Genomic DNA, 26,465 nt, shown 5'->3' with positions numbered 1-26,465 from the left:
CCTGTGTATACTGGATACACTTGCGGTGACCATGATTCCATAACACACTAACACCAGCACAAAAAGATGTACGGAGTACCTTTAAGACACGAGGGAGGGAGACACTGATTGTATTTCATATTAACCCACCCTCTGGCTACTCAGCCTCCCCCCACCCTGCCAAAAGGCAATGATCAGTATGTAAGAGAAAATATATCAAGTACACTTGTCCTGAGTAATCGAAGATGCTACATCTTGAAATGGCACGGGTCATGGCACAATTTGCCAGTTACAGCCCGTAATGTCACAAATCCATAAATGGACTGCTTATATTTTTTCACATCCATATATGACGCAAAGCCTGATTTTAAGAAAAAAAGATCATTGTGCTGACTTCCAATGGGTGGTCAGCTTATTGGTTCCAGTTCTTTCTGTCTTTAATATAGTAAATGGGGGTTCCTGCAGCATCCCCGTTATTTCACAATAAAGTATTTGCAATGCTTTACAGTGATGCAAACCTTTTTTTAACTCTCATTTCACAGTACCCTATTTTACAACCCTGTCCTTTTCTTCCCTTGGTGTGACACCAAGAACATCACCTCAAAACACCCAAATGACAACCATTAGCCTTTCTGAGGCTCATACTCACCAGCCAAAGCAAAAGATGACGAAGTAAGTGCCCAAAATGGTGGCAAAGGCATGCCGGACAGCGGAGCTGCTCTTAGCAGGATGCAGGTAGAGGCGAAACCAGAGAGCGGCGAGCAGGGCAAAGAGCTGGCAGGCGACGAAGTTCACCTGGGGAGAAGGGAGCCGTCACGGTCTTGCCCACGCAGATCCGCCCTGGCTGTCTTTCAGGGGCTGCATCAAGATGCATCCCAGACTGGGCTTTGGGTTTCCCTCAGTGGAGTGTTTGGAGGAGGAACGAGAGACAAAAGGTAACTGCCTTCATGGGGACACCCCACAGCTTCTCCTCCAGGCCCACAGGTGACCAGGCTGCTTCCCCCCAAGGGCACAGGGTCCTAGTGTACAAGGCACCCGTGAGGTCTCCTCCCAGCCCCAGCAGGACCAGGAGGGGAAGGAGGTGTTCTTCAGAGATGCCGAGCTGGGCGAGAGTGTTCCCTTGATTGGTACCTAAGAAATCAGTGTTCTCCGAAGTGGTCATCAGGTGTTTTATGACTTTAATCTTCTCATTTTAAATTAGTAAGAGCATTCCTTAAGGTCAAGATGAGACACTAAATCCCCCCCCCCAAAAGAGACACAGACCTGCGTGAAACCTCCAGAGTCCGCGCAGCCAATTTTGCAAGGTAGCTACAAATTTCCTTGGAAAAGTCACAGTGGTTTCTCTCTCAAGAACATTTTCACATAGGGGCTGGATGGAGCTCAGTGGTAGCGGGAGCACCCAGCATGGGCAAGGCCCTGGGTTTCACCCCCAGGAACCAACACATACACATGCACACTTTACCTAAGGGGAAATATAAAACGATTCACTGAAATGCAGGAGAGACTTTTTTTAAAAAAAGAGGAAGCAAACGTGCATCTTCATAGCATAAATTTATACAAATCAAACAGCGATGACTTAACCATTAATGAAAAATAGAAAAGTAATTGAAATTCTCCAATGTAGGCAGGATGAAAACTTCACCTACTAATTCATTTTTAGAAGGCAATTAATCAAAAAAATATTGAAAATATGAATAAATGCTCAAATTTTCCATCAGGGGATTTTCATGCTCTAATAAACTGCAGCTGTTAATAAGTCATTAGAGCTGCACAAGGGGGTAAGGCTGGAGGAACACTTGAGCCCATTTTGTTTTTCCAATAAAAAGCAACAATACTTTGGACCCTTACAAGTCATAGAAAATATTGCCTTCAAAGAATTTTTATTTCATTATTAAAAATGAACTATTTTCCTCCCTAGTTGGAGATTAGACCCCACCATTGTCCCCAAAAACCTGTGCTCACTGCAACTCACCTTCACTTTTCACCTTAAAAGACACAGAGAGAGTGCCATATGAGTCTGTCATGCAACATTTGGCCACATCTTTTGTGTAGGCTAAATTAACACCACACACACACACACACACACACACACACAGGGAGAGAGAAATGGTCAACTTTGCAAGGTACAAAATGAGGAAGAATCAGCAACTGGAATGTCAAAAGGTTAGGATGCTCTGAGATGACCAATCGCATTCTCTCATTCTCTCCGCCCAGGGACCTGCACAGAGCCACCATGAACGTATTTACTCAAGAGACCAATTGTGGAGAAATCTGCTCCAGCGTTATGGTTTGGCCAATAACTACTGAGCATCTGCACATAAGGAATGTCACAGGGAACAGACCAATGGTTCTCAAGAGTGTGGTCACCAGGCCAGCAGCCCTGACCTCATCTGGAAACCTGATGGCAATGCACACTCTCGGTCTCCAGGGGCCCACGGAGGGAGACATTTCCTGGTGGAACCCAGGAGTGGGTGTTCTAACAGGATCTCCAGCACCCTCGAGTTTAGGAACCACCGGGATACAAGAGAAAGAAACCTGTTCCCTGCCCTCAAGGAGCTTATGTAAAAAGAAGACAACCTAAAAATAATTGCATGGTACCGTCAGAACTGAAAAAGATTTTTTGCTTCACCAAACTTTCATCAAGCTCCTGAATCTTCTCCAAGCTCCATCTGTGCACTTCCTTATAAGAGCATTTCAGTATGAACCCTGCTAAGAACCCCTCCATCCTCCAATCAGACATGGTTCCCCAGCTGCTGAGCCATCCCGCTAATCCCCATGGAGAAGCTATAGTGCAGGATGGCTGGAGTTCGGGTGCAAGCAGGGGCCATGGCCCCCTGGAGGCCACCATGCCACTGCAGGCCTGAGGCACAGAGAGCCAGGGCTGAGGCAAGAGAAGATGCACCAACCTGTCACAATGCGGCAGCCAGGCAGGGCCCATGTGGGCCATGCAGATGCACCACAGCCTGGAACCCTGAGCATCCTCGATCCCACAACCTCAGCCTCCTACTTCCTCCAGGTGCCCAGGTGGGCTGGAGCTCAAGCAGCAAGCACAGGCCACAGCCAGTGGGGACGCCTGTTCCCCTAGTGCTACTGCAGAAGTCCAAACGGTGCTGCAACCCCAAACCCAGAGCATCCATGATCCCATGACCTCAACCTCCCACTTCCTGCTGAGCAGCAAGAAAGCAGATGTGGGGCAGGCCTGAATGGAACTTCAGACTTGAGGATTAGCCAAAGGCATTAGTACTTTTCCAAACCCCGATTATCCTAAACTTGGAACAACAGCGTTGACCCGAGGGCTCTATAAACCCCTGACTACCACACTGGAGTGCTAGCCCTTATGGGGGCCCCCTCTTGCCCCTTAAGAGTTGTGTTTCTGTTTGTCACACTTGAATAAACCCTACTCCTTCCACTCTTGCCTTCCCGTGTTCCCTGGATTTCATTCTCCAGATTTGTGAGGCCTGAAAGAACCGGGAAGGAAGTCGCCATGACCTGCTGAGGTCTGTGGCAACACTGGAGGGCACAGCCGCTGACCAGAGCTGGGCACGCCACTCAGGGGGTAGGGAGGAGACTCTCACTCTGCCAGCTGCGACCGAGCAGGTGTCTCCTGCTGGACCTAACTGCTGACCTAAAATGGGCTCTCTGGGCCGCAGAGGCCTGCAGCTTACACAGGCCCCACCTGCCCACAGAAGTAGAGAATCAAGTTTGACCTCAAATTCTGGTTTCATGGTCACCCTCAAAGTGCCTGGCACTTTCTATTAAATTATTCTATAGCTACAACATTTTGCCCAGAATAAATCCAGTAAGCGGTTACCCCTGCTGAGCAGGTGACATTGCTGCCCCTGCCATTCAGACTTGCCTAGTACCCAGTCTGACTCCCACCCAGCGTTTACACAGCAGCCCGAGTTCCCAGCATCCTTCTGTTGTAGGGAGAAGCAATGCAGCCCAGGACCGTCTGTCTCTGGGGTTTTGCTCCTAAGTAGAATTTATAAACCTAAAGCAAAGACTAATCTAAAAGTCAAAGCAGTTTCCAAAATAAAAATTGGGAAAGATAATATTCTCCTTTGAATTCTAAAAGCATATCTTCATGAATCAAAAGCAAAGGTGAAGAAAGTAACAGATTTTCTAACAATTAAGAAAAGGAAGAAAAACTCTGAATGAAAGAAAGGCTGGTTTTCTGCACAAAAGGAGATGGAGAGTTTGGTGAGCAGGTTCAAGGAGGGATGTCCCCAGTTTGAGGGCGGACAGAACTGGCACTTGGATACGGACAGCAGGGGTGACAACAGGGAGCTACGACCACCGAAACCGGTGGAATCCCTAGGGAGGACTGGAGGCCTGGGGGGGCCACCCCAGTGGAAGAGACGGTTGCCTGGCTTCCGGAAGAAGAGAGGAGGTATCCTCAGAGAAGCGCTGCTTCCAGGAGGTTGAGGGGGTGTCAAATGCAGACCCTGGACCCTGGGTATGTACAGCAGAGGCCAGGTGAGACCTCATGGACCTGAAAAGTTCTTGGGGTTGGACTGAGAACTGGGGTATCCAAACCAAATGTGCAAAAGCTCGTGTTTGAAGGCACAGTCCTCAATCCAGCAAGGTTTGGTGCGGGGCTTTTAGGCACTGATGGGATCATGGGGCTCCTACCTCATCAGTAGATTAATCCATTTAAGGATTAAGAGATGAATCCATTGAGAGCCGGATGGACTACTGGCACGGGGGACCTGGTTGGATGAAGCAGGCCCTGGAGGCACGTCCTGGAAGGTTTATCCTCCCCTCTGTCTGCTCCCAGGACGCCAGGAGCTGAGCAGCCTTCCTTCGCCATGCCCCTCCACCATGAAGTTCCGCCTTGACTCAGTCCAAAGAAATGGAGCTGGCTGACCATGCACTCAAGCCTCTGAAGCCGTAGACCAAAATAAACGTTTTCTCCTCTAAGTTATTCTTGTCAGGTGTTTTGGTCGTGGCAACCAAAAGCTGACTTACATAAGAGAGTCTGCACTGACCCCCAGGAGCCACAGAAGGCTGCAGGCAGCCGCCGAGGCAGCAACAAGATAGCAAGACTGAGACCGCAAGGACAGCTTCCTTCCACTGGGTCCTGAGCAGAGGCCAGCAAGGACCCAGTGGCAGGCCCAGATGCCACTGGAATAGGCCAGGATGGTCTATGACTCCCTCAGAGCTCAGATCTTTTCCAAGTAAAGACATGGACAGCTCCTTCAGTAACCAAGGTTATGCTAAAGGGAATTGCCCCATTAGCAATGAAACTTGAGTGCTACCCTAACTTCAGTGGGGAGAGATCTTAAGAGTCACACTCTGGGAGCGCATCTGTATGAATTTTAGAACCACCACTATTAACATAACTTGAAATGCGCACAAATGTTCTGCACAAATATACTGACTTGAGCATTATTTGCAGTTGCAAAAAGAAGGAAACTAAAAGTGGTAGTGTTTGCTATCAGCCAAAACTTTCAACTGACTCTTGGAAATTTATTCATGAGATGAAAAGCTAAATGCCCCCAAAATCACGAAGTATCATTTACAGGACAAAACTAAGGAAAAGCAACCTAAATAGAGGACACTAGATGCAAATCCCTCCGTGGTATAGCATGCCATCAATTAAAATCACACCCGTAATAAAATGAAAGACATTCTCCTATAACTAATAAACAGCAGAACATCCAGCAGTACGAATACTTACAACCATGTAAAACAATCCACAGCAACATATGGAAAAGAGCAGAGAGGACATGTAAAATTGAACACAGCTGTTATACCAGGGTGACCAGGACCTAGGCCTTTGTTTTGTAAATCTTTTGTGCAATTTTGAATTGTAAAATTCCCTGTAAAATTTTATACACACACACACACACACACACACACAAATTGAGGTTCTCCAAAAAAGGCTATGACTAGAATCCAATTCTATCTTATACACACACACACACACCAAAAAAAAAATCCTTATTTGATTCTTACTCTGTCTATCCTCTGTGTTGTTATTTATTAGCACCTACTACAAAGGAAGTTTAGGAAGGAGTTAGCCAGAAATGGAAGAAGTCAACCTATTTTTTAAAAATAATAATAATAAGTGTCATCTTGAAGAAAAACACACTTCTTATAGTCAGAGAAATGTCCAGAGCAACAACGTGGGTGGCCAGAGAATGAGAAAGTATGCGCCATGATAGTCTTTAATAACCCTTCACATTTAAAAGAAACATGTGCAAAGTTTTCACTTTCCTGTGGCCCCGCTGCCCCTAGAGCAGAAAAGAAAGGGGCACTTTCATTGGTGATAGCCAACAATATGTTGGCGACAATGAGGGCATTGTGGGGCCCTTCTGCATCGAGAAACAGTGGAGCACAGCTGTTTCCATCAGATTCCTAAACAAAGCGAGGCTGGCATAGCTCAGATTCAGCAAGAGCTCAATTTCCACAGCTCTCGCAAGATTTCAAAGTTGCTGCAAGGAAATAAAACACATGCCCAAGTATTTGACTTCTTATTTCACCACCACAATGAAACTGTGCTGCAGTTTTCCAGTGTGAGTCTTAAATCTTTCTATCCTCTCATGCAGTCAGAAAGGCATTACGTGGGGGCTTCTGATCAGGGCCATTGTGGCTTCTAACAACAACAAAACAAATAAAAAACATGAAACAAACCTTGTCAGGAGCTAAAAAAAAAAAAAAATTACCTTCCCCCTAATGCACAGATGCAAACATGCTATTTTTAACAAATAGCAAAACTTAACTTTCCGCTCCCTCCCATAGGGGTTTACCAGTGGATCACCAATGGGGTGCAGGCAACGGTCCTGGCATGGAATGTCCTTCTCAGCAACACTGCTTTATCGCTCCAAGACAAAGTCAGCTGATTAAGCAATTCCTTATTTAAGGCAAGCCGCCACCAACAGTACTCTTTTACCTTGCCCCTTACGAATAAATGTGGCTAGGGGAAGAGCACTAAAGACCCTATACTTTCTGTCCAACAGGACAAAAAGTGTACCAAACTCTCCAACTACTGGGCACTTTCAAAGAGACCCTTGTCATGCTTTCATTGTCAACTCCTTGGAACATTTTTAGATCTGTAAAGAGCCCACGCTTTCCCACTTGTGGAGAAGCAAACGTTCTTTAAGATGGATCATCAACGTGCATAATCTACAGCCAAATTGTCAATGTACTTTTTTAAAAATATCTTTATTTTTTATTTATTTATATGTGGTGCTGAGAATTGAACCCAGTGCCTCTCACATGCTAGGCAAGCGCTCTGCCCCTGAGCCACCAGCTCAGCCCCTCAATGGACATTTTGTCTCATCATAACCATGAAAGTCCTTTGTGGAGTGTGTTCCCTGTGTGAGGCTCAGGGTAAGACTGTGAGAAGCTCCTGCCGCACCCAGGGGGACTCGGGCCACAGATGGTAATGGCTGCAGTCAGTCCGGGCGTGGTAGAGACGGGATAAATCAGCCAGAGGTCTTGCTCCTGTGCTGCCTCCCTGACTCCCAGCCTCTCCGGGCAGCACCTCCACTCGGAGGATGTCCTGGTTGTCTGCATGAGCTGTCTAGGGCTGCCGTAACAAAGCACCCCAGATTAAGTGGCCCCAACACAGAAATGCCCTTCCTCTCGGTTCTCAGGACTGGAAGTCTGAGAGCACGGTGGCAGCGGGGTTGGTTCTGCTGGGGTCGCCCTCCTTGGCTTGAAGATGGCTGTCTTTCCCCGTGGCCTCCCGGGCCTGCCTTCTGTGTGTATCTGTATCTTCATCTCCTCCTCTTACAAGGCTGGACTACAGCCCACCCTCATGACCTCATTTAAATTGAATCACCTCTTCAAAGACCCTCCATCTCCAAATATAGCCACGTTCCAAGGTCCTGGGAGTTAGGACTTCAACGTGTGAAATCAGCCCGTAACACGGCCCAATAAAAATTCTCTGCTCAAACACATGAAATGAAACAGACTTCACTGTCCTCGCTCCTACAGGTGGAAAGTCAGCAGGACCCAAACCACAGGGCCCGCGTTAGCCTCTGCACAGGCGGCACAGGGGCCCGAGGCGCCAAGCACACAGCTGCCCAGAGGGCCCGTGGCTGCCCCTGCCTGCTGCTCCCACACCATCCAAACGTGTTAGCCTACTCCAGGCTAGTCCTGCGCAGAACGTCCCTTGCCCTCTGGCCTTTGTTCCAAAGTTTTCAAGCAGGGACAATCTGCAATTGTTGAGCACATATTGTGTACAATAGCTCAACAACCCTCTGCTGTGACTCCGAACGCCCCCGTCTGTCTATTAGTTCAGTTAATCAACCCTCGATGTACTGCTGGGAAAGCCAAGGCACAGCCCTCAAAGCGCTCCTCCTCGGGCCAGCTCCCATAGTGAAAGTTGAGTCGTGCGTACTGTCTACATGTGACCGCCTCCCGAGGTCCCTCTTGTACAGGAAGAGATTCGGAGCAACCCTACTGGGTCAAAGTCCTTTCCGAAGATGGATTCTCCCTCTCTGGAGTCTGTATGCTCACAGGCCATGCCATCTCCAGTCCACAGTGAGCCACCCAGCCCCTCTGGAACGAGACAATCCCTCTTAATCCTCAGAGAAACAGTCCTCACCTACTTGGTCCGGAGTTCAGATTGCCTCATTCTGCAAATATCACGCCACGTTCACTAGTTGAGATTCAGAATGAAACCTCTTTAAAAACTGACTCAAGTGGAAATAAAGAGGAAAAATCATGCTGTCTGTTTAGCCACAGCAAGGGAACACCCAGAAATACTTAGGTGAAATCTTTTTAGAATCCCCTGCAGCCTGCCTCCCACCCAGACATCATGTCCTGAGACCCCTGGCCCAGCAGGCAGAGAACATGGAACAGAACCGGGATCATGCAGAAGCCCTGAGATACCCATGCACAAACTAGCTGTCGGTTACCACCTCTGGGGAGAAAATCCCCCTTAGGGTCAGTTTTACTGTTGGTGACTATAAAGTCATCTTCTTCCCCTCCCCTCCCCCTCCCCCCCCTCCTCCTTTCCATCATTGGGCCAGGGTTTACAGTACTAACTACAGGCCAGGAATCAGCCTAAGGCCTCTGCCTGTATACCTCCTTTCACATTCCAACTCTGAGGTCTTGGAGGCACCCATATTATTGATAAGGAAATTAAGGCATGAGAGTAAGAAATTTATCCCCAAGGGCTGGGGTTGTAGATCAGTGGTAGAGTGCTTGCTTTGCATGCATGAAGCCCTGGGTTCGGTCCCCAGCACCACATAAAAATAAAGATATTGTGTCCATCTACAACTAAAAAAAAATATTCAAAAAAAAAAAATAGAAAAGAAATTTTCCCCCAAATCACACGCCTCATCAGCGGCTACCGTGGAATTTACTCTGGGAGTCTGGTTCCCAAGCCTACCTGCTCAGCCACGACATGAGGGTTGAACTCAGCCTCCTGCCTAATTCCAACATCTCCTTTTCCAAATGAAGAAAAACTGGAGTCCTGGATTCTAGGTGACTTGGCCTGAGTCAGACAGCCCCTGAGCCTCAGGATTGGGACTGCATCTCACGCGCCCCATGTAATAGTCAGCTTTCTGTTACTGCGACAAGACCTGGAGATGAACAAGGTAAAGGAGGAGCGGCTTATCTGGCTGAGGGTCAGGGAGCTCCACAGTTGCTTGGGCCTGCTGCCTCGGGCCTGTGGCAGCCAGCTCACCATGGCAGGAGGAGAACTGCTCACCTCATGACAGCCAGGGAGGGGCCGGGTCCCCGAGTCCCCTTCAAGGGCACACCCCCAGTGACCTAACTTCCTTCCACAGGCCCATCTCCTAGAGGTTCCACCACCTCCCAATGGCACCATCAGCTGAGGATCGGCCTTTCACAGTGCGCTATTGGGGAACATTCTAGAACCAAAGTACAGCATCCTGATTCAGGCCTAGCACGCCCACCTGAGGCTCTCCAGCCCTGCACACAGGATGGACGCAAAACAGGGTGCAGGGGCCAAGGGGCCCATGGAGGAATAAGGGCCCTGATGAAGAACCCTGGCCCCCAGAGGGACTGAGGAGTCCACACTGCTGGAGGGAACACCACTGGAAGAGGAAGCAGAATGTCTGGGCATAACTCTGCGATCTTGACTGGAGCCTGGGCATGTCAGTTTTACACACAGACAGAGACCACAGGCAACAGGAGGGGACCTCAGTGTGTTTATGTGGATGCCCATGCATAATACTGATCAACTTAAATGAAATGGAAATGTTGTGCATATATTCAACATATGATTTACATAATGTGGATATAGTGTAAATAATACATACATATATTTCACATGTAATGTATGATAATGTGCGTGTGTGTGTGATTTAGGTACAGATAGAAAACCTGCTCATCAGCCCAAAGTCCACCCAGCTGAGTCCGGAGTCATCATCACTCAATCTGGTTCCACAGAGAAAAGTAACCTCAGCTTAAGGACGGCCACACTTTCAGGGCTACATGAAAAAAGTGCTTTGTGAACTACAAAGCTCCAGTATTAGCTTAGCTACAAACTCTAAAGTCCATGAGCAGACCGCCGTGTGACAAAGGCTCCCAACGCTGAACACTAGAACACCAGCGAGCTATATAAGTTTTAGAAAAGACTGATACTGGGTGCTAGGGGCCCCTCCAGATCAAATTGGGTGAGGGCACCTTTTTTCTTTCAAAGTTCCCTGGGTGATTCTAACGCATAGCCAGGGCTGAGATCCACAGCTTCGACTTACCCCACTAATGGGAAGCGAGAGGCAGTTTGGTGACTGTATGTTACAGTAATTACAGGCAAGAAACAGACAAGAACTCAGGCGCTCATCCATCATCTGGTCCAAGGCCTCATTTTGTGGGTGAGGAAACTGGTTCCCAGAGACAAGCGGGTGAGCAGAGAGGAAGAGCAGGAGGAAAAGATTAACATTAAACAGAGACATGAGGTGGGAGGGAAAGGGAGAGAAAAGGGAAATTGCATGGAAATGGAAGGAGACCCTCATTGTTACACAAAATCACATATAAGAGGTTGTGAGGGGAATGGGAAAAAAACAAGGAGAGAAATGAATTACAGTAGATGGGGTAGAGAGAGAAGATGGGAGGGGAGGGAGGGGGGATGGTAGAGGATAGGAAAGGTAGCAGAATACAACAGTTACCAATATGGCATTATGTAAAAATGTGGATGTGTAACCGATGTGATTCTGCAATTTGTATTTGGGGTAAAAATGGGAGTTCATAACCCACTTGAGTCAAATGTATGAAAGATGATATGTCATGAGCTTTGTAATGTTTTGAACAACCAATTAAAAAAAAAAACATAAAAAAAAAGGAGAGAGAGAAGCGGCTACTACAGCCAGAGTCTCCTGACACTGGCGACAGACCTGTTCCACTGCAGAAGTGGACCCACGTGCCCAGCCAATGACACCTCTGATGACCATTCTTCTCTGGTGGAAGGAGCATCCGGGCTGCTGGCAGAGCCTCACAGCCTGGGGCTGGCACTCTGCTTCCACTCCACACGCCTGTGTCAGGAACTGGCAGAGGGCTACAGGAAAGGCTTGGCACATTGTGGGCCTAACTTTCTGCAGAAGGTTTAAAAGTGGACAGGGAGACCAACGGGTCCACAGAGAATGGGTAAAAGCCATCTGGCTGACCAAACCGGCATTCTGTCTCCCAAGACAGAATGAAACCCAAGAGCTTCAGGTCCTCTTCCCGCATCTGTTAGATCTACACTAAAGGAAGTCAATCAAAGGAAGCCACACAGTTTATTTTTTCCATAATTTCATTTAATAATAAAATCAACAAGTGCTCACTTTAAAATTGAATGATACAAAAGAGATGCAAATGAAAAAGTTCATCATCTCCCATCCACAACCTCTACGCCCACTTCTCACTCATCTTTCTTCTTTGCAGATCAGAGGATGCTCTTTACGGCTTTTTTCTATATATGAAAAAAACCCAAAAGCATTCTCATATATGGAGGTTTCTCCTTTAGTTTAATAAATCATAGTATAAAAGTTACCACGTAATATGGTTTTTCACTGCTAAGAAGATGGACATATTTCCAAGTGAACTCATATTAATTAACTTGGACCGTTTTTTTTTTTTTTTGGTACTGGGGATTGAACTCAGGGGCACCCGACCACTGAGCCATATCCCCAGCCCAGCCCTGTTTTGTATTTTATTTAGAGACAGGGTCTCACTGAATTGCTTAGTGCCTCCCCTTCACGGAGGCTGGCTTTGAACTCGAGATCCTCCTGCCTCAGCCTCCCGAGTTGCAGCGATTATAGGCACGCACCACTGCGCCCGGCTAACTTGGACCTTTTAAAGCTGCATGTTATTCCATAGCACGAGGAGGAGGGTGAACATTCCCACTCCCTTGATTCTCATAGAGATCATATAATTTCCACTTCATCTCTTTGGAGGGTCTATTAATGGTGACCAAATATTTGAGATAACTTAAAGGAGAAGAGATTTATTTGATGGTTTCAAGGCTTCAGTCCCCATCCACGTGGCTCCACCCCGTGGGCCTGTGGTGTGGCAGAACATGGTGGCGGAGGAGGTCAGTTCATCTCATGGGAGCCAGGAAGCAAAGGGAGAGAGAGGAAGAGCCAGGGTCCTCACCCCCCCCGCCCGCACACCCCAGTGACCTCACTTCCCCCCACTGGGCCCACCCCCTTAGCACAAAGGCCCTCTGCACCCTGTGCTCCCAACACTGCCACCAGCTTGTGACCAAGACTTCAAAACCCGGCACTAGGGGACATTTAAGATTCACGCCACCACAGAGGACAAATACAGAAGAAACCTTTCCACCCGTTGTCCACCCTGGCCTGCCCAGGAAGGGAGGAAGTGTCCACCAGCTGATGGGGGGAGAGAAGGCAGTGGGCAGGCCCAGCTCTGCCCCATCTCAGCCAGCCTTAGCACAAAGGCCCTCTGCACCCTGGGCTCCCTGGGTGTCCTGTCCCGGGTGTCCTGTGGGGCCTGCTCAGCAGCACCAGGAGCCCGTGGGCTGTTCAAAGGTGAAGTGATGGGAATTTTGTACAAAGCTGCTAATTTCAACAATCACGTGGCCAAAAAATGGTTTTGTATTCATTTCAATTTGCATTTGCCTGATTCCTGGCTGAGCACCTTTTCATTTATTATTGGTCTCTGGCCAATAATAGTTTTATTTTAGTTTTTCGGCTACTAGACTGTTCTATGAAAGGCGAGTGTCACTGCATGAACTACACATGGATTTTAGTCAGCAGTAACTGGGAGTTGGAAGAGACTTAGAACACAGCTGTGAGGCAGACGCTTGGAGATGGACTCCTACCCGAACCCTAGTCGTCTAACCTCTGCCGAGTCCTTTAGCCTGTGTCTCTGACTGTTACTCTGTAACATGGGAGTAATGCAGCCACTCTCACAGAATTCGCATGTCATGTGACCAGCACAGAGTCTGTCGCAGCATTCAGTGTGCAGTTGCATGCTAGCTATTATCACTGTGTTCTCTTTTATTCCATTAAACTGTTCACCCAACATGGTTTGGAAGAGGAAAGCTCAGAGGCACTCATAGTTGACCAACTCCCTGCACAGCCTTCAGTAGAAAGTACATTGGTGATGAAAAGACCTCCCAGAACCACAGTGGCCTAGCAAATTCACGAGCTCCTGCACAGAGAACTAGAGTGTCCTCATACACACATGCAATTAGCCCATCTTCTTCTGTGATGGGAGGGGAGGGGAGGGGAAGGGGGGATAGGAAGGGCAGCAGAATAGAATAGACATTATTATTGCTGTATGTATATAAGTGACTGTATGACCAGTGTGATTCTGTAATGTGTACAATCAGAAAAATGAGAAATTATATCCCATTTGATTCAAATGTATGAATTGTCAAGATCATTGTACTGTCATGTGTAACCAATAAAAAAAAAAATCAAAAAAAGTCATACTGAAGGAAGTAGTGAAGAAGAAGTTGAACTTAGTAACTTTGTTTTTTTTGGTGGTTTTTTTTTTGTTTGTTTTGTTTTGTTTTTGTTTTTGTTTTTGTTTTTTGGTGCTGGAGTTTGAATCCAGGGCTTTGTGCATGCAAGACAAGCACTCTACCAACTGAGCTGTATCTCCAGCCCAAATTGGTAATCTGGTAATCTGGGAAAACAGTGTATTGACTGAATTAACTTGGCTAGAGACAAGAAAAATGGTAATATAACATGGTACTTTTGCTAGTAAATTTGATTCTCATGGATATATGGCTGTAGCGATTTTGAAACAATTTTTCATGTACCTGTATTAAAATTAAGCAAATTAGTACATGTATTGTGGCGAATAAGAGCTAGTTTTCTTAATGTCAAAACAGATATAAATACACATTTTTTTGGAGTTTTAATTGTAAGAAAAGTGATATAAAAAAATTAAACCATACTTAACTACACACACACACACACAAAGAGACCTCATTCATTCCTCAAGTTTTAATCTCTTCATTATTTATTTTTAAATTCCTAGACATTTCAATTTACATTTGAAATAATAAAATTTTCCTCCAAAAAAAAGCCCAACCAGCATCAGACAATTATGCTATGAACTATATAGTGTCACTTTTCTTACAAAAAAGTAACTTTCTAATACTCTGTCACTGTGTGTGTGTGTGTATCTCTCTCTCCTCAAAAGTACGCACACATAGAATCTGGTTGCCTCACATCACTAAGGAGGCATCGGCACAAATATCATCAGCGTTTTCCCAGTGGATAAAATGAAGAGGTTAAATAAGGTTATTTGAAGCAGCGAGAAAAACAAACTCCCAAGTGACTTTTCCCCAATGACCGGTGCTGCCTGCTAAACAGAAAACTAGCCTTGCACACTTTCTGTCCTGGTGGACCCAAGGAAAAACTCTATCACTCAAAGATAGTGTCTTCCTAGCCATCTCTGCTCTCCTGTCGCCAGCCATTCCACTTGCTGTTGAAGAAGTGACCATGAGTGAGGTCTTCCGGGACGATGGAAAACAGAGCCAGGGCTACATCTTCTTATGCAATACCCCAGGGTGTGACCAATTATCTCAGAGTGCGTTGTGAAATTCTCAAAAGTCTCAAAACAAAATTAATTTTTATTTAGTTCGATTTGAAAATAAAACACAATGCCATTAAACATTTACAAAACAAGAGGCCTTGTGGGGCCTTCTGGGATATAGTACAATCGTCGCATCTCCAAGAATGGAGTGTACCCAAAGCTGGGTGGCCGTTGTGGAATGGGGAACTATCAAAATAGGAATATTTATCTGGTCCCTGGGAGCTAAGCTATTTTGAGCTTCTGTGATTAATTGCCTTTTCCAAAATACGGGTGTATAATAAGAACTCTGATGCAGACCAAGAGTTGAAATATCTGCACATCCTTGTGTAAAAGGGCCTACCCTACTCCACAGAAGATAGCAAACAAGTTACCAACTACACCGTAAAATTTTTTTAAATAGCAAGCAAGCTGCCTACTAACTCTCCTGCCTTCCATCTCTCTATGGAGTCACAGAAGAAAGAGGGGGGCTTACGTTTTGAAAATTTAATTCCAGAGGATCTCTGAACTCCCACTCCATTTGGAACCTCTCCTTCATGCCACAAATACGGCGCTGCCCTGCCACTCCATGACTGCTCCGGCCAAGTCCCCAACTCCCTCCTCCCTTGCTAAGGCCAGTCTTCACCTGCCAAGACCCCGGACAGCCTCTATAATGCTCATTATTCTCTGCTCCTTCTCCTTGACTCCCTGACCCCACATTCTCTTGTTGTCTTTTGACTCTCTGGTCACTGTGTGTCCCTCTCCTCGAGGGCTGCTCCCCTGCTGCCCACCCTTGCAATCATGGTGCCTTTCTAGGGGCTGACCCAGGCTGGCTCCTATTCTTAACCAAGATAACTCTCCACCCTGTGTCTGCAGACACCAGCTGAGGACTTCCAAATCTTCACCTCAACCCAGAGGTCTCCCTTGAATTCCCAGGCACACACCCCAGCGCCACCAAAATCCTCCCTTGGATAAACCACAGACATCTCAATTGCATCCTGTCCAGGACAGAGCTCAGTGTCCTCTTCCTTACCTGCTCCTCCCACTGGTCTGCGATCTGAGAGAGGGACCCTTCCACCACCCTGTCCCTGACACTAGAAACCAGACAAGTGGATCACCCTCTTCCATCCCCCCGAGGAGAACCAACCTCCTACACTATTCATTCCACCTCCCTGTTCTGTGTAAAACCCACCCCCCCTGCACACACAGCACGCCCCATCTCCCTTGATTCTGCCCACCATGCATTTCACCTGGATGACTCCTGCAGCCATCAAACTCATCTCCCTGTCTCTCACTTTACCCAGCCTCCCACCCTGCCTCCTTGGTCCTTTGACCTCAGCTCAGTGTCACCTCTTCCAGGAATCCCCCCTGCTGTCCCAGTTCAGGATAGGTGCCCTGCCACCACGTGGCAGCACCTCGGTTTCTGCAGTTGCACGCAGCACTTCCCACGTTGAAGGTTCCCAGGACCCTTCCTTTATGATCACCTCTTCTCCTGGGCAAAAAGCTTCCGAACGCAGAGGCCACACCTGCCCTTTCCACCACTGCACCCGTGCTGCCTGGCACCTACTGGGGTCTCAATAGGGTTGATGAATGAACGAGGGCTGTGCTCAGGAGCCAGTAAGATAGGAGGAAATTTAAAAGGCAGATCAAGGAAAGGCAGAGCAAGAGCCGAAAACACAGGTCCTAAAGACAGTGCTTTCTCTCGATTCCATAAGTAACATGGCCTCTCCCAGACACTCAGAACACCTTTACGCAAAGGCTGATGCATGAGCGTGTAACGCTTGGGAGTCATGAGTGAGTTCTTCAAGGTCGTTCCTCTTGGAGCTGAGCCTCTGGCTAGGTGGTAGAGCGCTTGCCTAGCACGTGTGAGGCCCTGGGTTCAACCCTCAGCACCCCATAAAAATAAATAAAAAGAAAATAAAGGTACTGTGTCCATCTACAACTAAAACTGAATTTTAGAAAGAGTGTTCCTCTGTGAGATACAAGTGCCACTTTTTGGTGATCAAGGTTACTTTATATATCTTTGCTCAGATATTAATGCAAACCAAATCTGATCTCTTTCAAACCACATTCTTGCCCCCAAGTTAAATGGAAAACTTGATAGTTATCCCCATTAATCCAACCCAAACAGCAACAGTGGCCAGAAAATCCTATTACATCATGAAAGAAGAAAAATAAAAGAGCAGTGATTAAGCACGCTGCATATAAACTGCTATAAAAACTGCTTCCCAGGGAAGCTAAAATTCTTCATACTATACCTTCCCAATTAGGGCCCCCTGCCTTGCTTAAAGCAAACCAGAACCTGAGGGAGGCCTTTCTGCTTCCCAAATTGGTAGTTAGCCTCGAGCCCCTGTAGGCCTCAGTTTCTGTTCCAAAAAAGAGAAAATTCTAAACAGAACTACAATGAAAAGTCAGGCATGAAAGTCATGCAAATACACACAGATATCAAAAAATACATATGCATATGTGCCATTGACCTTTCAGACATGATTAGCACATTTAATAATCAGTAATTTACTATTAATAGTATATTTAATAATAAATATGTCATGTTTAATAGAAATATGCACACATATGTACACATATAAATGAAATACAACACCATTCAACATTTACAAAACAGAGGTCTTGTGGGGCCAACTGGGAAATAGCACAATTATCATAACAGGTGAACATATACATGTAAATGTGTGTGTACGTGTGTGTGTGCGTGTGTGTGTGTGTGTGTGTGTTTCAACATACTAGGACGCACAGAAACATGGGTGGGAAAGACAAACGGGACAGTAACCTATGAGCATATTTAGTTCCTTGCGTGGATTCAATTCTCACCCTTATCACACCAAGTTGAAATGTTGTGTCCTCTGAGTAATAACAACTAGTATTTTCTCAGTTTTTGCTTCCATAAAAGAAAACCACTTCTGAAAGTAAATCTAAGATTTAAATCTCAAAGTTTTATAAAATAATCATAGACATTAAAACAGGATTTTTTAAAAATAGATATGAAAACTTAGTGGAAATAAGTCATCCAAATGGCTAAGGACTCATTCTGGAAAGCAACCTGTGGTGCGTCCAAGGGCACTTGGCTGTTCATGGACGGGAGGGGGCAGAAGAGAACCCAGACTGCGTTGACCTAAGAGGAGGCGCAGTGGAAGGCAGAGGCTGTGTACATGGAGGGCCATCTGCAGACAGGAGGTGCAGGCAGATATTCAGGCTTACGTGGTTTCAGGAGGAAGGGAAATAGTTAAAAAGGGGAAAGACCAAGACGGGGCAGTGACAGTGGCTTTGTCACAAGACAGCTGTGAAGTGTGGACAGGACCTTGGCCTCGACAGCCTGATGTCATGAGGGAAACCTCAGCGCCGTCTCATTACTTCCCAACAGAACGTGAGCGTCTCAGTCACAGGGACCTAGTGCTTAGCACTCTTTGGGCTCCAGCACCCAGGACAGAGCCGGGCACGCAGCAAGCCACTGTCGGTCTCTCCAGGATTCCTGAGGGGATGAATGAACAGCATGATGAAGGAAACTGGACACAACCGGGAGAGAACACCTCATGTCAGGTGCCACTCAGTGGCTTCCGAAACTGGCATGACCCGGCTCCTTCCCTGCTCTGCATAAAGGCCGCCGCCTGCTGAGCACTCTCCCTCACCAACCGGAAGGCTGCTGGCTTGGTGCTTTCCTCCAGAGCTGAGAAGCACAAGCAAACTGGCTTCAGCCACCCCTTCCCTCGGCCCCGGTGATCCCTGTCCCACAGGAACAAGGCATGGGACAGACAGGGAGAGCCACTGGCCTCCCGCCCAGGGACCTGCGCACAGCCCCCGTGGCTGGTCCTGGAAACCCTGGGCCCATTGCTCACTGAGGCCTCCGCAGGCGCCAGTGGAAGATGGGCCGAATAACAATGCCAGGTGCTGTGCAGAGTTATGGGTTCAAATAAAATGAAAGGGTTTGGAAGGACCTTTAGAAAAGCACACTAAACACAGCCGTGAGTTCTGACCATAATTCTTGTGCACTTCATTCAAGCTGCACCTATATGTCCTCCGCGGGTCATGGTTTGGATGCAGTTTGTCTCCCAAATAAATGATCATGTGCTAAAAGCTTTGTCCCCCGTGTGGTGATGATGAAGGTGGTAGACCGGCCAGAGGTTTGGGTGGTTAGGTTCCTGGGGGCACTGCCTTCAGAAGGGATTATGTGTTTCTCCCGGGACTCAGGTTAATCCTTAGAAAAGTAGGTTGTTATAAGTGAGGTCACCCAACACGTGCTCCCTGCTGCACGCAGCTGGCTCCCTTTCCATTTCCCCACCATGTTGTGACCCAGTCAAAGAGGCTCTCACCAGAGGCCAAACGTGTGAGGCCTCCTAGTCTTGGACTTTCGGCCTCCAAAACTATGAGTTAAATAAACCTCTTTGTGTAATAAGTATCCAGCTTTGGGTATTTTGTTATAGCAATAGAAAAAGAACTAAGATAGTTTTTATCTGTCCAGCTAACAGAAAACGAAGACATTTGAGAGGAAAATAGGGAACAAGCTTAGCAGGTACCCAGGCCACCAATCTGCTGAGTGAGACAGAAGAGAGGGAATCCAGTCTCAAAACTGAAGGGCCACCTCTTGTGAGGAACTTGGGGAAAATCCAGAGTGCCTAAACACAGTTCCACTCAGAGAATTCACACAGAATGGAAACCATCAAATAATCAGTGTCAGGAAAGAATAGCCAACGCAAAAGGTCACTGTTTTTTAAGTCCCTTTAATTTCTATTTTCACATCTGTGGTGCGGGTAGTGTCAGAAGGAAAACAATGACAACCACGAAAGGCCGATGAATCCACCCTGGAGATACCATTGAATAAGACAGTCGAAAAAGAGAGCTCCCAGAAAAGCCACCATGGGGAACGTTCCGGACACAGAGGGAAGACCTCGAAGGAGCTGGGGGGGGGGGGAAATGTGCGTCCACAACCACCCCCTCTCCCAGCACGGGACCCCTTCGAGAAATACCAACCAACAAAAATAATGCAGGAGGAATTTTCAAGGTGGTTAATGACCTTTCTCTCCTTGCTTCTCCTTTACGGTATTTTAATTAAGCTTAGGTCCTTAAAAGAAATTTGTATTTTTCTCTCCAAGAGAAATTGGAGAAACAATGTCCTCCTCTGGAAAAGGTCTCCATAACTGTGATGCCCACATGTAGCCTAGCGGCCTCACGATGGGTATGTGCCAAGAGTTCTTTAGAGCTCGACCACGGGGTGCACGGTTGGGGTTTGGGTTTCTGTTTTGGGGTGAGTACAATAGTGTCGTGCCACCAGCTCCCAATCTGGAGCCTGTCTGGGTTCAAATCTGGACTCACCGACTGCTTTGGTCCTTCCCCATCTACAAAATAGGCCTAGGCCCTACCCCTTGGAGGGGGGGGTGTCTTATACATTAAACAGGTAAATATTTATGGCGGTGCCTGCAAGGACGCGCTCAGAGTTTGATGATAATGATGATGATCTTGACTTCAGGAATCACTATTTTATTTTTAAAAGCTCTGGCTTTAAACAGTCCCTAAATCAGGCCAGGGGAAGGGATGGCATTTACTACGCATCCTTCTTCCATTTCAGAGATCATGGAGGTCTGGTTTCACCACTCTGAGTTCTGCGAAGGGTGGAACTTGACGGTTCACCAAGCCATTTCATACCTAAAAGAACCCCCAACACTCGACAGTCCCACCCCCCAAGAACCGTGGGCCTGCTGGTGGCTGCTCTGAAGAACACAGAGAGGAAGTCCCCAGGGGGGCGTTTCAACCATGAGAACGGGAGGGGCTCCCTCACATTCTGCCAGCAACTTGGCCCTGGCTCTCCAGGAAGTGTCATTTGTCCCTGAACATCGAGGTCCCTACCTAGGGGACACCATGACGACACCCACATCTACTTTCATAAATCACCAAGAAATGGGGGGGGTGCCACACAGAGTGGGGCTCTGCGCTGCGGCTCCCCGGAAGCCCGGCAGGTGTCCTGGCCTTGTCCTACAGGCCGCTCTCTCTGACCTTCTCTCCGGTTTGTCCTCCGGCTCCCGTTCCTTCCCCAAATCCTGTCCCCCACCCTGTTCCCTCACTACCCCCCTCCCTGTACTTACACCAGTTTCTCTAGGTCCCTGAAGGCAGGACGGATGAACCCTGGCCAGGTGAGCTGTCATCGGGCATCACTTGCAAGACGCCTGCCCTGCAGTGGCCGAAAGGTTCTCCGACACTCCAAAGCAGCCCTCAGTCCCGCCGTCCCCACATGATGGGGAAGCACTTAGGTTTTCTGTGTTTTAGACTGATCGCGTACCCAAGGTTTTTCCAGTAGACTTTAAAATTTTTTTTACTCACCTGAGGAACTCAGCTAAACCAAGATGCAACTTCCTGTCTCCTGTTGTGGTTTCCTATTTCTGTCTTTACATTTGAACTAAACCAGTCCACAGGAAGAGCAGAAGTAACCGCTGCAGCTCCAGTTAGTTCCCAGGAACCTACGTCCTGCAGGGAAGGGAGAGGGTTGGGTGGAGGGACACAGCACACAAGGACTCAGCACAGGAGTGTCCTTCACCTTTGCTCAGTGAGTGACTCTAAGCTGCCCACGAGGAACCCACTTCTTTCCGAGCAAAAGCTAGGCTTGCTCTGAGACCTACCACCATGAAGTCCCATGGCTGCAATCCTGATCAAGGCCCAAGCCCCCAAACATACCAGTGTTGGAAAAGTGGCAGAGAATTCCAGGAAATGTGTACATTAAAATGAGCAGTTGCTGTGGGGTCGGGCTCCAAATTCCTCAATAGGACACCCATAGCACAAAAGTTAATAACTAGAATCAACAAATGGGACTTACTCAAACTAAAAAGTTTTTTCTCAGCAAAAGATACAATAAGAGAGGTAAATAGAGAGCCTACACCCTGGGAACAAATCTTTACTCCTCACACTTCAGATAGAGCCCTAATATCCAGAGTATACAAAGAACTCAAAAAATTAGACAATAAGAGAACAAACAACCCAATCAACAAATGGGCCAAGGACCTGAACAGACACTTCTCAGAGGAGGACATACAGTCAATCAACAAGTACATGAAAAAATGCTCACCATCTCTATCTGTCAGAGAAATGCAAATCAAAACCACCCTAAGATACCATCTCACTCCAGTTAGACTGGCAGCCATCATGAAGTCAAACAACAACAAGTGCTGGCGAGGATGTGGGGAAAAGGGTACACTTGTACATTGCTGGTGGGACTGCAAATTGGTGCAGCCAATTTGGAAAGCAGTATGGAGATTTCTTGGAAAGCTGGGAATGGAGCCACCATTTGACCCAGCTATTCCCCTTCTCGGCCTATTCCCTAAAGACCTAAAAAGAGCATGCTACAGGGACACTGCTACATCGATGTTCATAGCAGCACAATTCACAATAGCTAGACTGTGGAACCAACCTAGATGCCCTTCAATGGATGAATGGATAAAAAAAATGTGGCATTTATACACAATGGAGTATTACTCTGCATTAAAAAATGACAAAATCATAGAATTTACAGGGAAATGGATGGCATTAGAGCAGATTATGCTAAGTGAAGCTAGCCAATCCCTAGAAAACAAATGCCAAATGTCTTCTTTGATATAAGGAGAGTAACTAAGAACAGAGTAGGGTCGAAGAGCAGGAGAAGAAGATTAACATTAAACAGGGATGAGAGGTGGGAGGGAAAGGGAGAGAGAAGGGAAAATGCATGGAAATGGAAGGAGACCCTCAGAGTTATACATAAGTACATACAAGAGGAAGTGAGGGGAAGGGGAAAAATAATATAAGGGGGACAAACGAATGTCAGTAGAGGGAGCAGAGAGAGAAGAGGGGAGAGGAGGGGAGGGGAGGGGAGGGGAGGGGAGGGGAGGGGGGATAGTAGAGGATAGGAAAGGCAGCAGAATACAACAGACACTAGTATGGCAATATGTAAATCAATGGATGTGTAACTGATGCGATTCTGCAATCTGTATATGGGGTAAAAATGGGGGCTCATAACCCACTTGAATCAAATTGTGAAATATGATATATCAAGAACTATGTAATGTTTTGAACAGCCAACAATAAAAAATTTAAAATAAATAAATAAATAAAATAAAATGAGCAGTTGCTATCGCTCCAGACACGATGGCCCCTCCAAGTGCACCTGGAGTCAGAGGGGGGGATGTTGGTGCCCTAATCCTGGACGGCCATAACTAGCTGGGACAGGCACCTGGTGGGCTACGTGACATCTAGTATGAATTGAGCATCAGACCACTCATCTCACCCCTTGGGGTGGCAACCCTCCAACTAGGAAAATCAGGAGTTGGCATTCATGTTCTGTATGCTCCTTTCTAACTCAAAAATTTGCATGACTGTGGTTTGGCTGGGATAAAGTAAGAGCCCATGGGAGCAGGCGATGCTATTTGATAGGGAATGATTAAGTGACTCACTTCATATGAAGTCGCTGATTCCATGCAGGCAGCGTGTGAACACACACATTATCCCGGCACTCCATACAGGGACGGGGAGAGAGGCATCGAACAAGTATCCACTCCTCAGAGTTCAGCTCACAAACACGCTGGGTGTCCAGTAGCTAGCGGGGACTCCCCAAGGGCTGCATGTGCAGATGCATGTGCATGTGCAGAATGGAGTGACTTCCCCCTGAGAGCAGGGAGGGAAAGACACTGGCTCTTTCCCTCCTTTCGTAGCCCCTGGGATGTCTCATGTGGAACACTGCCCCGTGACAAGTACCCTTGTACCACAAGGACCTATGTGCTGTCATCTCCATCGTCTCTGTCACCGTGTCTTCTCTCAAGATGGGATTGCTCTTCACACCGCCCAGAACAGACACCTGTCAACAACCCCCGCTGTGCCTTAGTATCCTGCAACTGGCGTGAACCCCCTCATTCCTCTCCCCAGTCACCCCAGAACTCTCCCTGGCCTCGCCATCCCCACCTCCAGCCAAGCCCCACTTCTCCTGCCCACCCTCTCTGACCGGCAGCCCTGCCCTTCTCCACCCTGGCTCACCCCTCCACTCCTGAGGGCCTCCCTGGAGACCCCAGGCCCCAGAGGCAGCTCAGAACCCGCCTCTTGCTTCAATAAACACCGCGGCTCTGGGTCACTCACTTCCCACTCTCTGACCCTTAGGCAATCAGCTGCTCCACTTTTTCACTAACTAAAGCTCAAGATGCACCGACAATGCACCTGACAACAAAACTCCACCTTGAGCCGCCTGGACTTTGAACAGCATTGCTGACCTCCAACAGGACGCTCCCTCTCCCTTCCACCACTCCAGACTGACTACTTGTTATTTTTTTTAAATTCAGAAACATACTTGGGAAAACGGATTTAATTAGAGCTTTCATTTAATAAATAGCATCTCTTAGGGAGACTTGCAAAATATTTCAAATTGGAGGTGTACAAAGGCTTAATTAGAACTTAAATTTTAAGAATGAAACAAAATGAAATGACCAGAAACCAGTTTGATGTGGCCCAAACTGAGCGAACGAGACATATAATTAAAATGGAAATACCAGCCAACGATTCCCTTGAACCAATCGGTTTGAGGCAGTGCTGATGACAGATTAAAATAGAAACGAGATGATTCCGTCTTGCCTACAAGTACTTGCCCACGGAGGGCACTTCCCAGGCTGCAGTGGAGACAGAGGGGTGATGAATGACAGCCTGGTCACACCAGAGGCCACCCTGGCCATGCTGTGCGGGCACCCATCCTCAGTCCCACCCCAAGACAGGAAGCCCAGGCCACAGCTGGGTGGCCATGGCCCCCAGAAGGGGTGGGAGCACCTCGTGGAGGAGCAAGAAGCCCACCACACTCCTTTCTTAGATCCCTTTTCCCTCACCTCTATGACTACCTTCCTCTGTTCTTCTCCCCACCCCCCCCCCAGCTTATTCGACTTTCTCCTCCTGGCCTCTTCTCTCTTCCGTTTTCTTCTTTCTTCAGTGGAGGAAAAGTGACCCAGATTTATTTAATTAGATAAATATTCCCAGGAGCCCGTCTCTGAGTGCAGACCCTGTGTGGCACGGTGCCACCCCTACACGTGGGGGTGTCCACCGTCTACCACACCCACTGAGGCCCCTTCAGTCCCTCCTCGTGTGGGATCAGGCCCTGGGGGTGCCTAAGGGGAGGGCACGTGCCTGTCCAGGGACCAGGTGAGTCCACAAGGGCCATGTGAACTGGAGCCCGTGTCCTGGCACAGAGCCTGGGACCTGCAGGGTCTGTATGCACATGGTGGCTTAGTGCCTCGGCTTGCTGCCGGGGTGTCTTACGTGTGTGGTGACCCCAGGGAAGGGGCACTGGCACACACCATTTCTCACAGGCAGCCTGGTGTGACAGGGTGGCCTGGACTTGGGTGTGAGTCCTTGCTTACCTACAGAGATGGCTGGGCGACCCTGGACAAACTGCTTCAACTCCTTAGCTGTAAAATAGGAGTGTGAAGGCCTTCTTCCAGACTCTCAGGAGAACTGAGGGACACGGGGAAAGCGCGTGATGTCTCTTTGCCTGTTGGTGCGACTCTGACCACACCCCTTGGACCGGGCCATGTACAGACAACAGACACTTACTGCCCCCCACCATCACCAAGCTGCAGGCTGGGGAGGCCAAGATCCAGGACCAGCAGATCCGACGTCTGGTGAGGGCCCCTTCCTCACAGATGGCACCTTCTACATGTCCTCAAGTGGCAGAGGGTGAACACGCCCTGGCCTCCCCTCTCATCAGGAGGGCAGTGCCCTCATGGCCTGACACTTCCCAAGGCCCATCTCATCACACCACCGTGGCGGGGACTGGGTTTCCGCAGGTGGATCGTGGAGGGAAGGAGACGTTCAGACAGCAGCGTGTCCAGCAGGTGCTGCCCTTTCCCCTGGGCCCACACACGAGGACCACTCATTTCTAGAACACTGGAACCAACTTTCCTCCGAATTCCCCTCTCCCGGAGTCACCCCGCCCAAGGGACGGGACTGACTGATGGGGAGACCCTTCCTTCCTCTGGGGAGGGGGACGGCGTGGTGTCTGCTCTCCGACCCCCTTTCTGTTGCCTGCCACAGGCTGACCAGTCTCCCTGTCCTCGGGCCCTTCACAGGTCAGGCCCCAGCTGCAATGTCCAGAGGCTCCACCTGAGACTGGGACGCAGCAGCTCAGCCCAGGGTGCAGGAACCCCCACTCTGGCTCCATGGTCACACAAGGCCTCCCTGCTGGCTGTGCCTGCAGCTGATAGAGGCAACCCAGCAGACACCCGCATTACTTCTCCACTGAATCACAACCTCAGAAGACATTAGAAATATGGATAATGATACAGATTTTGTCCCACAGTGGAAAGGGCCGGCATTGCATTTATTAAAAGAACAAGTGAATACATAGTGCACTATGGACATGAAACTGCCCGGCCTTGCCTCCCACTCCTCCCCAGAGAGCAGTCCGAGGACCCCTCGTCTTTGCTTCCCTTGGTTACTCAAGGTACCTGCCAAGCTACCCTGTCTTCAGGTCTGGAATGTGACCAACATAAACTGTAACCTAATCTACACAGGATCCACCTGGAAAAGGCAATGTG

At 48.1% G+C, this 26,465-nt stretch overlaps 1 protein-coding gene across 7 annotated transcripts in view; it reads right to left on the bottom strand.

Moving 5' to 3' along the window:
* Mboat1 (membrane bound O-acyltransferase domain containing 1) overlaps positions 1-26,465 on the bottom strand; it is a 156,468-nt gene that overhangs the window by 104,787 nt on the left and 25,216 nt on the right. For 4 of the 7 annotated variants that reach the window (XM_046419126.2, XM_046419121.2, XM_046419125.2 and 1 more), the window contains exons 2-3: positions 629-774; positions 2-79 (exon numbers count right to left, since the gene is read on the bottom strand). In XM_046419126.2, coding sequence (XP_046275082.1) covers positions 2-79; positions 629-774 — 224 coding nt within the window. Of the gene's footprint in view, position 1; positions 80-628; positions 775-1,242; positions 1,441-21,020; positions 21,199-21,255; positions 21,400-26,465 lie in introns of those variants that run through there. The other 3 variants (XM_046419127.2, XM_046419124.2, XM_046419128.2) reach the window with 3 other exon arrangements.

Source organism: Marmota monax, unplaced genomic scaffold, assembly GCF_021218885.2.
Source record: "Marmota monax isolate L192 unplaced genomic scaffold, Marmota_monax_Labrador192_F-V1.1 WCK01_AAM20220418_F8-fsc00259, whole genome shotgun sequence".
Taxonomy (NCBI): Eukaryota; Metazoa; Chordata; class Mammalia; order Rodentia; family Sciuridae; genus Marmota; species Marmota monax.
This window is presented reverse-complemented; position numbering and strand designations above follow the sequence as displayed.